Raw genomic sequence first — 15212 nt, forward strand, 5'->3', positions numbered from 1 at the left:
CAATCCACAGCTGGAGTAAGTGGGCGGGGCCACAGGGAGGGGGAAGGGGTCCTGCCTGACCCAGTTCTGTTCTCCCATCCATTAAGGGCCAACTGGGCAAGGCCCTGCTCTCCACTTCTGGAGCCCCTTCTCAACTCTGCAGACCTCACCCAAGGGCCAGTCCCTTGCCTTTCCCTTGATCCTCTAGAGGTCTAGATTTCTTTTTGTCTTTCTTTTTTTTTTTAAAGATTTTTTTTTTTTTTTAATTTATTTGTCAGAGAGAGCGAGCGAGAGCGAGCACAGGCAGACAGAGTGGAAGGCAGAGTCAGAGGGAGAAGCAGGCTCCCTGCAGAGCAAGGAGCCCGATGTGGGACTCGATCCCAGGACGCTGGGATCATGACCTGAGCCGAAGGCAGCTGCTTAACCAACTGAGCCACCCAGGCGTCCCGAGGTCTAGATTTCTAACTTCAGATCCAGCTCAAGAGTCTAATCCTTTATTGGACAAATGTGGGGAAGGAGACTGAGGTTTAGTGACTTGCCCAATATTGGCCAGCCAGTTAGAGAGGAGAGAGGCCCTTCTGGTGTCAGATCAGCATTTGCTCCTCTGCTCCCCCTGCCCTTGGCTCCCCCTGCCTTTGACCCTGTCCTTATCCACAGTCACACTGGGCTAGATAGAAAAATCTGGCTGTCAACACTGCAGAGTGTGAGAGCAAAGTACTGTCACTAAATGATGCACAAAGAACTTTGGAGAACTTTTTATTGTTTAAAAATCATAATTGAAGCTTCAAAAAACATACATCCCAGCACATGTCCCAATTCCAGTCCCCGACTCCCGGGAGAGCACAGGGCTATTCCCTCCCATTCTGCTGCCCACACCACTGGCCAGGACCCTGCCCTGGGGAGGCTGCCCGCCCACCTTCCTGCCCACCGTGTGCTATGTCACTGGCTGGGGAGGGGTCCTGGGGTGAGGTGGGGTGGCCGGCTCCCTGCACCCCTCACCCCCCGCACATATGAGTCTGTGAGACATGTACAGAAAGGGGCCAGTTCCCCAGGCAGGGTACCCCAAGGGGGGGGGTAGATAAAGAGCCAGTCCCCACTCACCCCAACCCTCCCCAGCCCCCCAGCTCAAGGGAAGCTGTCATCATCATCTTCTGCCATCTCCTTGGCGAACTCCAAGTCCTGCTGTTCCCGCTCACGCCGTTCCTGGAGCAAGAGGTAAGGTGAGGGCTGGGCTGCTGGGGACCAGTGGGGCTCTCTCACACAGTGGGGCTCTCTCACACAGTGCTTCATCCAGCCCAATCCCCCCCAAGGTCAGGGACTGCCAAAGCTTTGGAGCTGCTCCAAGCCTTTCCAGACACTGCCTCCCTCTTCCCTCTCTGGAGAAAGTCTGAATGTTTCAGTTCTATCTAAAGCAGAATGCACCTTACCTCTGCAGACTCCAAGTCCTTGTTGTATGATTTGGGAGGAAACCTCATGGCCTGAAGCACAGGAGAGAGAGAAGCAATCAGATGCATGCACTTAACTTACATTTATTGTGCTCCTTCTGTGTACCAGACACCACGACAGGAGGAAGGTTATTTAATCTCCAGTTGAGCCTACTGGGGAGCTAGGCATGTTAGTGAATTACTACATCACGTGGTAACTGCTAAAGGAGAGAATCAGAAGACCCGGAGGTTTAAGTGACTAATGTCCCTGAAGGCGCAGGGAGGGGGACTGGCAGTGAGGAGGGAAAGGAGGAAAGGAACAGACTGCTGTGGGAATGGAGGAAAAGCATTCCAGGCAGAGGTTTCCATGTGTGAAAAGGCCTGGCCTGAGCAGAGTGGGACCAGCTGGGGTTGGGGGGGGGGGGGGGGGGGGGGGGGGGGGGGGGGGAGGGAAAAAAAGGGGGGGGGGGTGGGGGGGGGGGGGGAGGGAACACCAGTGGGAGGGGACCAGGTTGCAAAGGGCCTCTCATGTCTCCCTGAGCACAGCATTTACCTGATTTTAAGCAAGGTAACAACAACCCCAGTTCCTTGAGGCAAGAAGAGACCAGGAAAAATCTGACACACAGTACCAGTACCTAGGTCAGAGCCTGCCACAGGATAAGGGCTTAACAGCCTTTTGTGGAACGAGGTACCTGCCTCGCCTTCTCCACAGTTCAGGCTTCACTAAGTGCCCTGAGACAGCGACTGCATCTCATGACCTCAGCCCCAAGGCAGGCCGGGCAGGTCTTTCACTCTCAGCCTTACAGATGGAGAAACAGGCTCAGAGAAGGTGAAGGACTCCAGTCTGGAAGTAAATCTGGAAGCCTTCACTCTGAATCCACCTGCTCCTCCCTGGCAGCCAGACCCTTAGAGGCAGTCAAGGGTCTTACAAGCCCACAGGCCGAGTCCTTTGTTCCCACCAGGCCCCTGCCCTGCCGTTCAGCGACTCTACAGAGATGGGCTGAAACTCGGCTCTTCTCCTCTGAGGACTCCTTGGGTACTGCCAACTCCACCCCTGCAGCCCCGGCTTCTCACCTTGACAGACATGTTGTGGATATCGAGGCAGAAGGAGATCCGCTGGTGGAAGGCCAGCTGGGGCTCACGGGTAGAGTAGATGTCAATCATCTCCTTGGACTGGACGTAGCCCTTCTCGTGGTTGATGCTGGCCTCAATGACACCATCCCGGATGGCCTGCAGGCCCCCCAAGGGATGCAAGGTCACCAGAAAGCCCATCTTCTAAACCTGAGAACATCCCGTCCTGTCCCTTTCCTCCTTATACTCTCACCTGCTCCCTTGTGTACAATTTCTCTCTGAAAACAGTCAGGCTTCACTCTAAGACCAGCACTCCCTGAAAAGACCACGCCACCCCCTCCTTAACCAATCTTCTCCCATTCCTGTGGCCTGAAATGCAGCAGGAACATGGCGGCTTCAGTCCCCGAGTCAGCCCCACCTTGGCAACAATGAACTCCGCGTCCTCTGGGCTATCCAGCTGCAGCTTCTGGGCAATGTCGGCCAGGGAGATTCGGGAATAGGAGAGGCTGATCATGCGCACACCTGGGAGAGGGAGGAGCAATGGCGTGGGCAGGGTGGGCACAGCCCCTTCACCCACCCATGGACACCCGTTGCAGAAGCCTCATCTGTGCCCTGCTCTCCCAGTGGCCCTCCCAGACTCTGACCCACACCTGTCTTAATGACGTTGTGCCGCAGTCGGATGATTAGGGTATAGGTCCCATCTGCTTGAAATTTCTCCCCAAACTGGTCAAGGACCTGGTTGAACTTGGCTAGGTTTCCGGTCCTGACAGCTGGAGGGGGAGAGGAGTGAATCAGATGATGCAAACAGGCAAACCCACAGAGGAGGTCATGGCGTCAGGGGTCCGGCCAGCTCTGGGAGGGGGACCAGCCTTACCTTGAGTCAGAAGGAAGTAGGGCATGAGTGAGCGCTTGAGGGACGGCTGGCGGAACTGTAGTCGGTCCGGGATTTCCCCGAGCAGCAGCTCCACCACAATCAGAAGCTTGTGCACCTGGTGGTACGTGACACGGGAACATAGTGGGCAGGGAGCCCCAGTAGGAGGGAGGAGGGAAAGAAAGAGGGCGTCAGTGCACTCGGACACACTGTGAAACGGGGAAAGCGGCTCCGTGATGAGGCCCGTGCAGAGCTGTGCCTGCACCCAGAGCCAGGGACCGGGAAGAGCTGCCCCCGTGACCACACGGAGCTCTAAGTTCCACGTGCACACCACGCTGCCACAGCAATGCTCTGGAAGTTCAGGCCAGATGGGCAGGTCCCGTGGCTCTGAAACAAGGAGGAGACAGGGCCCAGAGGCCTAAGGAATCTGCCAAAGATGCTGATTAGGGATGTGGACTATTATTGGAGGAAAGGAGGTAAGCGTAGAGAACTTGGCCCCTGGGCAGAACCTTTGACAATAGGCCATGTGGACTCCGGAACTACCGGGGAGAACTGGCCCTTTCTTCTCCATAAAACCGTGAGGGATTTGTGAATAGTGCCTCCTGTGGACTTAGCACCAAGCGAGGAAAATTACAATGGAGGCGATGATGCCAGTGATGTAGGAGCTGCCTACGAAGCAAGACGAACAGGATCACAGGGGGCTATACCACGTGACAGCCAGAGTCAAGAGAGAAGTAAGCCATTATGATGGGTGGTGGGTTGGGGCACCTGAGTGACTCAGTTGGTTAAGTGTCTGCCTTCGGTTTGGGTCATGATCCCAGGGTCCTGGGATTGAGCCCCAAATCGGACTCCTTGCTCAGCAGGGAGTCTGCTTCTCCCTCTCCCCCTGCTTGTGCTCTCTAATCAATCAATCAATCAATCTTAAAAAAGAAAGAAAGATGGGTGGTGGGTGACCATGCCGACACTCACCCCCACACACCTCCGATGCTACCCCGTTCCCTGGAGTGCGGGGAGACCCAGGAAAGAGGCACAAGTTAACACGCACACGCCGTCAGGATTCAGGTGAAGCAGAAAGAGAAGGATGTTTTGGTCGAGGGGACAGACTCACCAGCGTGAGCACATGTCTCAAGAAGTTTGGAAGGCTATCATGAGGGACGTGGGGCCTGTCTGCGGACGTGCTGTTTTGAATGCCAGACCAAGTTTGGAGTTTAGAGACAGAATGCTAGTCTTCACTCACTAGCTCGGAAAGGCTGAGTGACCGAGTCCTGGGCTTCCTTGTCCGTACAGTGGGCGGCATCGGTGGCAGCGGCTGTGTCATCATAAGCCTTGCCTGCCTCCCTCCCAGGACCTGTGATACTCTCTTGGGCTGGTTGTGGGGAGCAATGCAAGCTTCCTGGGCAAGGCAGAGACGGGCCCGGAGCTCTGTTCAGCTGGGCGGGCGTGTGGAAATTGGGTTCATAAAGCGGGGAAGATGACCAGAAGTGCCAGTGGCTCAAACAAAGGCACTGGTAATGCCAGAGGAGACAAATCCAAAAGACATGGAGGCAACTTAGGGAAGGTGGGGTGGGGGGTGGCTCCCTCACAGTCTGCTGGCCAAAGACCTCACTCCAGCTCCCTCTGCTCCTCGCTGCCACCTGCCTCCACCACGGGGCCCACAGCCACTGGCAGTACAGTCTGCGCTCTCCCAGAATGCCTCTCCCAAGGGCACGGCACAGTTTATATACGGATTACCTGTATCTTTATGACTTTAGGGTACACTGCATGTTGTAAGCAATCTAATATTCTGAATATTCTGCACACGTACTGTGAATGTCTGAAAAGCCATTCCTTTCTGTGAAAGTCTACCCATCATCAAAAACCAGATTAAACTATTTTTAAGATGTCTTTAATTATTTCACCAAAACCAAACCTGTCTTTCTCTGAACCTCTGAACAGAAACAAACCACATCTTGACTAGATGGACCTAATCACTGTACATCTCCATCTGGTTCTCTTTCAAGGGGATGAGGGCGTGGCAATCATGTTAAGGTGGGAACGGAGGTCTGTAGTTTGGAAAGGTGGGTCCAAATTCCGGCTACCAGACTCTGCGACTTTACACAGGCCCTCCAGCCTTGCTGAGTCAATGCTGTTTACCGAGCTCACAGCGCCTAGTACCAAGGTCAGCACTCAAAAAGTACTTGGTGACTGAGAGCTCTCAGGTGGCCGAGATCTGTTTGTACCCAAATCTGTCAGCCTGATGGAGATTTCCCAGGCTCCCTGGCCACAGAAAACACCGCTCCCAAATAGGCATGCGAGGGACCAGGAAAGAGTCTAGGGTTTCTCAACACAACCCAGGCCCAGGCCTGGCATGGCTATAAGGACTGCCAGGGAAAGGGGAACATTCTGAACTATCTACCAAGGAGAATTTTCAGAGTATAAACCACGGGAGGTGCAGGCAGAGTCTGCTTTGTGCGCTCTGACCAGTGCTATGCACAAAGGGACATGCAATGCAACTCCTGGATGATGAAGGTTCAGGAGGCCTTCCCGGGGTCCCCGCGCAAGGGAGAACGAAGGCATTATCAGCTGAGTAAGCGGCAAAGGGAGAACTGCTGCTCACCGTCTGTTTGAAGCCGACAGCTGTGTGCTGAGGGGCTTTGCGAAGGGCATTGGTCATTGTTCTCCGGGCCTCTGAGTACTCCAGCTGAATGGCTTTGATCCGGCCTGCATGCGGAGGAGAGAGTGGCTCAGGAGAACAGCATCACCCAAAGCCCCTCACAAGCCAGAGCGCCAAACGGGCCCCTTGGGCACCAAGCGCGCCCTATCTTCCAGCACTCTGTGCCAGGGAGCCAGACACCCCCTCTGGCCTGGGGGCCGCGCCCCTCGCTCACCTGTGTAGTAGAGGTACCTGGCCCACTCATTGTTGTTGGCCTGCTCGGGGAACACGGACTTGGACACCAATTTCTCGGCCTGGTCGTACAAGCTGTAGTGCAGGTAGTTCCGCAGCAGCAGGTTGAGCAGAGTGGCCTGGCCGTCCGCATCGTGCCGGAGCGTGGCTGTCCGGAGCCGAGCGTGCAAGAAGCTGCGCGAAGGTGAGAAAAGCATGTCAAACGTCTCGAAGAACGACTTTGAACAGCTGTGACCCCTCTACTCTCTCAATTCCAAAACAAGTGACACAAACTGCTTTTCCGGTTATTCACTGACTCTTCAACTCTCGAGTGCCCACGGTGTGACACACTGTCCCAGGTGCACAAACAGGATGCAACTGTGCATTCCAATGGACGAGACAGACAATGATCCTGACAAGTAGGCGTCGTAGGTAGCACGACAGAAGGAGATCCGGACTATGGAGAAACCAGGGTAAGTGCAGTGGGGAACGCAGGAGGTGAGGAGGATGGGGCTGCAATTTTAAACAGCTTGATCAGGGTAGGACCTTTCTGAAAAGGTAATGATTAAACACAGGCTGAAGGAAGGAGGGAGAAGAGCACTAAAGGCGGAAGGAAGAACCCTTCCTGCCTGGCCAGCATGGCCAGGCAGCCAATCAGGGGAGCAGGGAAAAGCAGAGACTTGAAGGTAGTGAGCAGGCGCCAAGCCTCACATGCTGTCATGACTTCAGCTCTTCCCTGAGGAACATGGGGAGCCACCAACAGTTTTAAGCTGAGGAGTGAAATGTTTTCCGGCCTGTCCTTCTACCCTTGACCTACCCATCAGTCCTCCCTTGAGGTGGAGTGTAGGGAAGACCCTGAGGGACAGTTCTAAACCTTGGGGTCAGACTCTGGCTCCCTGTACCTGCGCACCACATCCAGCTTGTCCAGAAACTCATAGACCCGGGCGTGATAGTAGTAACACTTCGCGGCCACAAGGTCCAGGGCCCGGCGGTTCTGAGTGCTGATCTTCTGCATCAGGTCGTCTGAGATCTTCTGTGCCTGTGGAGGCAGCCAAATGAGAATCAGGTGGGAGCTCCTCAAAAAGTTAAACGGGGAGCTACCCTATGAGCCAGCAACTTTCCTCTCAGGCATCAATCCAGGAGAACTGGAAATGTATGTTCACATAAAAGCTTGTACACAGGGACGCCTGGATGGCTCAGTGGGTTAAGCCTCTGCCTTCAGCTCATGTCATGATCTCAGAGTCCTGGGATCGAGCTCTGCATTGGGCTCTCTGCTCAGCAGGGAGCCTGCTTCCCCCTCTCTCTGCCTGCCTCTCTGCCTACTTGTGATCTGTCAAATAAATAAAGTCTTTAAAAAAAAAAAGCTTGTACACACATGTTCACAGCAGCGCTATTCATAACTATCCCTACAATGGAGTATTATTCATACATAAAAAGAACTGGAATATAGATATACACTACAACGTGGACAAATCTAGAAAACATCATGCTAAGTCAAAGAAGTCAGACACAAAAGGCCATGTGTTATGTAATTCTATTTATAGGAAATGTCCAGAATAGGAAAATCCATGAATCAGATAATGCAGATGAACAGTCGTTGCCAGAGGCTGGGGTGAGGGGAGGATGGGGAGTGATTACTAACTGTGACGGGGTTTCTTTCTGGGGTGATGAATTATTATGGAATTAGACAGTGATGATGATTGCGCAACCTTGTGAACACATCAAAACCCACTTAACTGTACCCTTAATTTTTTTTTTTAAGATTTTATTTATTTGACAGAGAGACATCACAATTAGGCAGAGATAAAGGGGGAAGCAGGCTCCCCGCTGAGCAGAGAGCCCGATGCGGGGATCGATCCCAGGACCCTGAGATCACGACCCGAGCTGAAGGCAGAGGCCCAACCCACTGAGCCACCCAGGTACCCCTGTACCCTTAATTTTTAAAGAATGTATTTAATTAATTAATTTTAAGTAATCTCTGTACCCAGTGTTGGGCTCAAACTCATGACCCAGAGATCAGGAGTGGATGCTCTACTGACTAAGCCAGCCAGGCGCTCCCTAACTGTATACCTTAAAGGGGGTGAATTATATCTCAAAACAAACAAAAACCAACTCGTGGCAAGGCAAGGAAAAAATAAAACAGGAAATGGAGCAGAGGAAACTGTCATTTCTTTCATTTTTAAGACTGACTTACTGGAGAGAACGAGCACATGGGTGGGCACATGTACACACTGAAGCGGGGGGTGGGGGTGGAAGGGCAGGGGAGGGAAAGAATCTCAGGCACACCCCCGCTGAGTGTGGAGCCCAACTCAGGGCTCGATCCCACAACTCTGAGATCATGACCTGAGCCCAAATCAAAAGTCGGATGCTTCAATGACCAAGGCGCCCAGACGCCCTGGACCTGTCATTTCTTGAGCATATTCTTTGGACAGTGGCTGTGACTGACAAAGAACTTGGCCCCAGCTGGGGAGCCAGTGGCAGTGCAGTACCCACAGAGCTGTTCAGTCCTGTCATCAGAGCTGCCACTTACTGAAATACCATGGAAGCTTACTCTATGCGGATCACTGTGCTAGTATTTTACTTAACATCAACAGTGATGTCGTGAGTTGGGCACTGTTTTCCCCATTTGACACAAATCCAGGAGAAACTGATTTGCCTAAGGTACAGCTAGGATTTGAACTCAGGATTCTATCTCCAAATCTCCTTTTCCTAACAGAATCCACCGCACTGGTACCATGCCACAGAGAAGCGCGGTGCCAGCCCCTTCTCACGGTGTCTCAATAGGGTCTAAGGGGGATTCCCTGGATGTGGGGTTCAGCACATTCCCACATGGGGGAAAGAGTCGAGGGGGATGATGAAGAACCCAGGGACTCTCTCCAATTCTTCACCAGAGACGGTTTTTCCCACAAACCCCATGGACCGCTGGGGGCCTGTTCTTCTGGCTCACTGGTCCTGGATACCTCTTTGTAGCGCTTGCTGTTCATCAGGAAGATGACCACGAGGAGCTGCAGGTAGGCTTCCACTTCCGGCAGGAGGGGGGTTGACGCGGCTTTTCCTGTTCGGGGACGGAACTGTAAATCAGCTTCGGTATCCATGGGCTAGGAGGAGATAGGAATTACTGTGGAAAAGCTCAGTCAGATCAACCAGTTAAGAATTTATTTAATACTCAGGATGTATTTCAATAAATATTCACTAAGTACCTATTATATGCAAAATTCTTCTAGGTACTGGGGATATAAAAATAAAGATGGCACAGTCTCCTTCCAAAGGAAATCAAGGAGGCTGGCAAGAGAAATGAAAAGTGAAAAAAATGGAAAAACAAAACAAAACAAAACAAAAACCATAATGGTGACAGAAAGGATGATGTAGGACCCCTCAAAGAGCCTACAATCTAAGTAGAGATTAAACCATTACACCTGGAACCTCTGCAAATTTTATCAGAGAGGGTTTAATAAGGTAATATAATTCTAGAGAGGAGGTCAAGAATAATGAGATACAATTTTTTTTGGTGGAAACAAAGGAAATTTGGGAGAAATTGACATATACATTGTACTTATCAGAGCTAGTCACCAAAACTGGCATAATGTACAAAAGCTCAAAAAGCAAAACATGTTGGGGGTAAATGTAGAGATATATGGGTTAAAAATTTTTTTCAAGGTGAAGACGGAAGAGGGTGTCTGTTCCCAAACAACAAATTCATCATCATTCCACCTCAAGGGATTTTTTGAGTCTGTTCTACGGAACAGTCCATGAGCATACAGGGAGATGGCTGAAGGACAATGAGGTGTGAGAAGGGGTAGGACCTGGACATAAGGGGGATTTTACAGCCAGAAAGGAAAAGGAGAGGCCTCTCCTGACACAGAGTCCACTGCCAGCACCAAACGAACTTCAGTATTCACTATGTGTTAGGTACAGTTCTAAGAGTTTTACACATACTCCTTTCTTCCCCTGCATCCCCCAAATCCGTTTGCCACATTTAACAAAGGAGAAATGAAGCATCAGGAGGTTAGATCACTTGTCCAAGTCCCACAGGTACCAAATGACAGAGCTGGGATGAAAATGCAACTCTACCTCCAGAATCTGTGCTCTTAACCACCATCTTATACGTCCACAGTGAGGCTTTGGAGGCAGAGATGGGGTGGTACCTTCTCCTAGGACAATGGAAACATCACCCAATGGGAGGAAAGTGTTGGTGTTGGGGAGCAGCAGGAACAGAATTTGGCGGGAAGGGTCCTGATTCCCAGCTCTTTTCCCTGACTCAGAAGAATGATACTACAGGGCAGGATGGTTCCCTTATTAGTGGACAAATGGGTATTAAAATGGGCTGCATTGTTTTGCTAGTCAGCTACAGCAGATTATATGACAGGGTTTAGGATGGGAAACAATTACATTGAGAGGTGGGGGTGGGGTGTGGTCTGAGGCTAAGCTTGTACCTTAAAGCACCTGATTCACTTACCTCTTCCAGGAAGGGTAGTAAAAAGTCTCGAGTGGCATTATTTGAGGTGAAGAAGCCATGCACAGCCTTATACAGAACATAGTGGTTGAGGCGGCGCGATGTGGAAGGTAGCATCCGCAGGGCCCTCAGCACGAATCGAGGCTCCTTGCCCGAAACTGCCTTCTCCAGCTGTTTCACATGCTCCTTGATGTCTGAGGAGGACCACAGAAGAGAAAAATGTTACTTCTAATTATTCCTATTCTCCCACCACTCTAGACAAGTAGTTCTAGGGAGCCTCTTATAGAAGGGCAAGATGTTGCTGGTCATTTCTTTTGCCTGATATGGTTAAGCAATACTTACAGATGCCATTCAGTGATTTTAAGACATAACCAAGAGACAAAGAAAAATAAAGCTGGGGCGGGGGAAAGGGTAGAGGGTGACAGAAGGAGTAAGAAAGGAGAAGCAACCATGAGAAACACATACAAGACAAACACATGGAGACTTATCAGTTCTCTAAATAGGAAAAGACTTTCTAAATATAAACAGTGGGAGAAATCCCCCATCCCCCCACCCCCATGAATGATCAATTCCACTCTGCAAAAAATCCTTCTGTGTAACTGTGTGAACAAAAGAAAAATATTTGTGACAAATGTGACTACAGTCATAATCTTATTTTACAAAGAGCTTTGCGTAAATTAGGATAAGTAAAAATGAACATAAACAGACAAAGCAAAACGCAGACAGCTAACCGATATGAAAATATATTTCACTAGCATTTGAATAATTGCAAATAGAAATGTTTTCAACTACCAAATTGGTAATACTTAAAAAATCGTAACACAGAGGAGCGTCTGGGTGATGCAGCTGGTTGAGCATCTGACTCCTGGTTCCAGCTCAGGTTGTGATCTCAGGGTCCTGGGATGGAGCCCTGTGCTGGGCTCTGTGCTCAGTGTGGAGTCTGCCTGAGATTCTTTCTGCCTTTCCCTCTGCCCTTCCACCTTGTGCACTTGTGCTCTCTCTAAAATAAATAATCCTTTAAAAAAATCATAACAGAGTCAAGGATGAACAGGATATTTCTGTTGGTATAATGTAAATCGGTATAGTTTCTCTGGACAATACCCATCCAAAGCTTTAAAAACATATGCCCTCTCAACTAAGGCATATTGAGAATCTAAAGAAATAATCTTAAAGGTAGATTAAAAACTTGGGTACAAAGATGACTGCTGCAAAGCTATTTACAATGCTAAAAAACTGGAAACAAGTGTCCAAGAATAAGGGAACGCACTGAATTGGTAGTTTCTTAGTTACCTTTGTACGTTTAGCACAGACTGCCTGGGTCTGCTTCATGGCATAATAATGGTAACTGATAACACTACAGAGAGTTTACTATAGGTTCACCTTGTGCTGGACACAGGTTCTAAGCATATTAACCTTTACATCAACCCAATGAAGTAGGTAATATTACTCTCATATACAGAGATGAGGCAACTAATATCAGAGCTTGTATGCTTAGCCACTATATCGGGTATTCAATAAACGTTTCTGGAATAAGTTGAATGCTATGTTTATGGATATGTTAGATGAAAGCACACAAAATCAGCTGTATTTAGTTATGTCTTGCTCCAAACTGTCTATATAACTTGATCTCAATTACAGAACAGCTCAAAATTTCGTAGAAAAAAAATGTCAACCATGGCTGATGTTATTCCCTGCTACTTGAGACTTCCTGCAATGAAACACGAACTACTTTACAACAACAACATGAAGTGCTTTATAAGAAACATATGTATGAATCCAGTAGCACCTTTGCCACCGGCTATCATTATTTTGGGTAAAAGTGTCTTGATTAGATACTGAGCCTGTGGCCCAACTTTAGAGTAGGGACTGATGCAGTCAACATTACATCCTCAAAAACACCACCCAGGAGCATAACTTTGCTTATCTCCATGTTTTTGAGAAAGGTTCTCCTGCAGTTAAGAGAGAAAACCCAATAAAGAGTCTCGTTCCACTCGATCCAGAGGAGGGAAAACAGCACCAGATTCACAGTGGGAAGCTCTCACTCTGCCCACTCCAAATGTGGACAGGATGCTCTGAGGAAAGTGAAATGTGAACTTGGAGGAACAAGAGGGCTGTAAGAAGCTGGGAACATGCACCTAGGAGAAAAGAAATGGGGGGATTGGTACACAGCTTAGGTCGAACGTGAGTGTTAGGAATTCAAACAAAGATGACACCTAAAAACTTAAAAGTCTGTAATGTGCTTAAACTCTTTAAGAACAAAAATAAGGGCCTGGAGGGAGAGAAAGAGCAATGGGATCCTTAGGGTACCTTAATTACAGAAACAAGGAAGCAAGATACGGAGTACGGAGGCTTCTCTTAGAGGAGTTTGCCAGAGGTAGCTAAGACAACAGAAAACTTTTGTACAATCTTAAAAATTCAGGGCCAGTATTCTGCGTCACCCTGACCCCCTTTGCACACATAAATACAAACACTGCTTTCTAGAAGGACCAATCCCATACTGGGGGCGTTAGAATCAGTTCGGTGGATGTAAACAGAGTAGACTGGAGAGGACTTAGAAGAGAGAGAGAGTCCACAGGCCCAGTGAGACTTACTTCTAAATGCAACCAGGGTAAGGCGGGAGGAGGTGTGTTAAGAAAGGAGTCCAGAGCCTGGAGAGAAGGATCATTATTGGGCCTGGGGTCAGGAATGTCAGGGTGGTTGGGGACGGGCACTGAGAGTGATCCTAAGGAATTGGGGGCGGTGGAAGCTGCCCTGGGGTCCCGAGGATAGGCTACATCAACGGGGCGCTATCATGCGTGACCACGGCACGTCCCCGGCCCTGGCTCTCGTACCCTCCAAGGTGACGGTGTCCAACTCTCGCTGGGAGTGCTCAGCCGCTGCCGCCGTCCCCGCCGCTTTGCTGTCAGGCTCCCCCGATGACCCACCACCCGCCGCCACCTCCTCTTTCATCTCCACATCCTGGGGGGTCGGGGGCGGCGGTGGTTCTTGTTCCCCTCCGCCCGGCGGCGGCTTCGCTTTGTCTGCGCCGCGGCGCCGCGCCGAGCCCTCCTGTTTCATGGCGCCTGGGGTCGCGGCCTACTCCGGGGACCGAGACCAGGGCCTCGCGTGAATCCTCGTACCAGAGACCAAGAACCGAGCTGGGCCTGCACACGAGCGCGGGCTCGCGACGGGCCGCACGATGACGGAGCAGCTGCAAACCCCTTCCCGACGCTGGGCCTTCTGGGAGACGCCAGGCCTGGCAGGCCGAAGACCGAGTCCACAAAAGGAAAAGAAATCAACAGCCGAGGTGGAGGATGGAGGCGGATCTTCGAGGAAGGAACAGGGAGGAGCTTGTATGGGTCCGCCCGGCATTTGGAGCGGTTCAGGATTATTGTTTGTTTCTCTAGAGTGCATTTCCGGGCGCGTCCACGAGATGTCCCCTCAGGCTCCAACGTGGGTTACATCGGAGTCCTAAGAGCACCCTCACCAGCGTGGAGTGGGTAGGGCCTATCGCAGCGCGGGGCGTGATGACGTCACGAGTCGCCGGGCGGTTTCTGGCCGCCTCTAGCTCCATCTGCACCTGCTTTTCCCCCTACCCCCCACCCCGCGTTTGGGGTCTTGGTCGAGATTCTCGAGGCTCGTACTCAACGGCCGCCCAGTGCATCCGGCGCGAGGGAAGAAGCTGCGAAAGAGGGATTGTGAGCACTGAACGGGGGAGTAGGAGAAATCATTGGGATTCAGAGTTCCTTGTTAAGAGTTGAGCTGAAAATAAGACCTAAACCCCCCGCAGCCTGGGAGTGCGGGTGGGGGGGAGAGTGCGTTTGTGTACAGTCACCGCAGTATGAAGTATACCGGTCCACTCTGTGTACGGCCCAGAGCTAGCACGCTCGGGCGCGGGGTTATTAAAAACAGCTCCAGAATGTAGTCAGCTGGAGGCTCCGCTCTGCCGTTTATTGTGAGGCGGGAGGTCAGCGGCTGGAAGCCTCTATTTGCAGAGGCTTCAGGGAGTGCGTCGGGGCGCCTGTTTGCACCCAAACCGACACTGTAGTGAAACGGGGAGCACAGTCACAGTGTACCTGAAGAGAATCTAAGAATCCCCAGGGGAGGGAAATGGAACCGGAAATCCTGTCCACTTATTTTTCAAAGGAATCTTCCAATGATTCTGCAGGAGGAAGATCCCGGTTCCAAACCCTCCCTATCTTTGAACTTTTCTCCCTTCTGTAGATGGAAGTCCAAAGTTTTAAACTAGGTCAGACCCTACAAGACGATCTAGCTCTGCTGTAAGGTCAGAGAGGGCAGAGAACACGCTTTGACCGTATTCTTTTTTTTTTTTTTTTAAGTTATTTATTTATTCGACATAGAGAGATCACAAGTAGGCGGGGAGGGTGGGGAGCAGGCTTACTGCTTAGCAGAGAGGCCTATGTGGGACTTGATCCTAGGACCCTGAGGTCATGACCTGAATCAAAGGCAGAGGCTTAACCACTGAACCACCCAGGCACCCCCTTTGACCATATTCTTTATGTTCAATTCGAAAGAGGTATTCTGGGGTGCCTGGGTTAAGCCTCTGCCTCT

At 50.8% G+C, this 15212-nt stretch overlaps 1 protein-coding gene across 1 annotated transcript; it reads right to left on the reverse strand.

The window, feature by feature from the left end:
- Window positions 1-718: 718 nt before the first annotated feature.
- PSMD3 (proteasome 26S subunit, non-ATPase 3) lies at window positions 719-13904 on the reverse strand. Its single transcript, XM_059381100.1, has 12 exons — window positions 13493-13904; window positions 10665-10855; window positions 9169-9306; window positions 7111-7247; window positions 6213-6403; window positions 5942-6045; window positions 3349-3463; window positions 3125-3244; window positions 2893-2996; window positions 2478-2633; window positions 1407-1457; window positions 719-1182 (listed from the first exon to the last, which is right to left on the reverse strand). Exons 1-12 carry the CDS (start codon window positions 13716-13718, stop codon window positions 1105-1107), a joined length of 1611 nt encoding a protein of 536 aa, XP_059237083.1. The 5' UTR covers window positions 13719-13904; the 3' UTR covers window positions 719-1104.
- Window positions 13905-15212: the final 1308 nt, after the last annotated feature.

Source organism: Mustela nigripes, chromosome 16, assembly GCF_022355385.1.
Source record: "Mustela nigripes isolate SB6536 chromosome 16, MUSNIG.SB6536, whole genome shotgun sequence".
NCBI lineage: Eukaryota > Metazoa > Chordata > Mammalia > Carnivora > Mustelidae > Mustela > Mustela nigripes.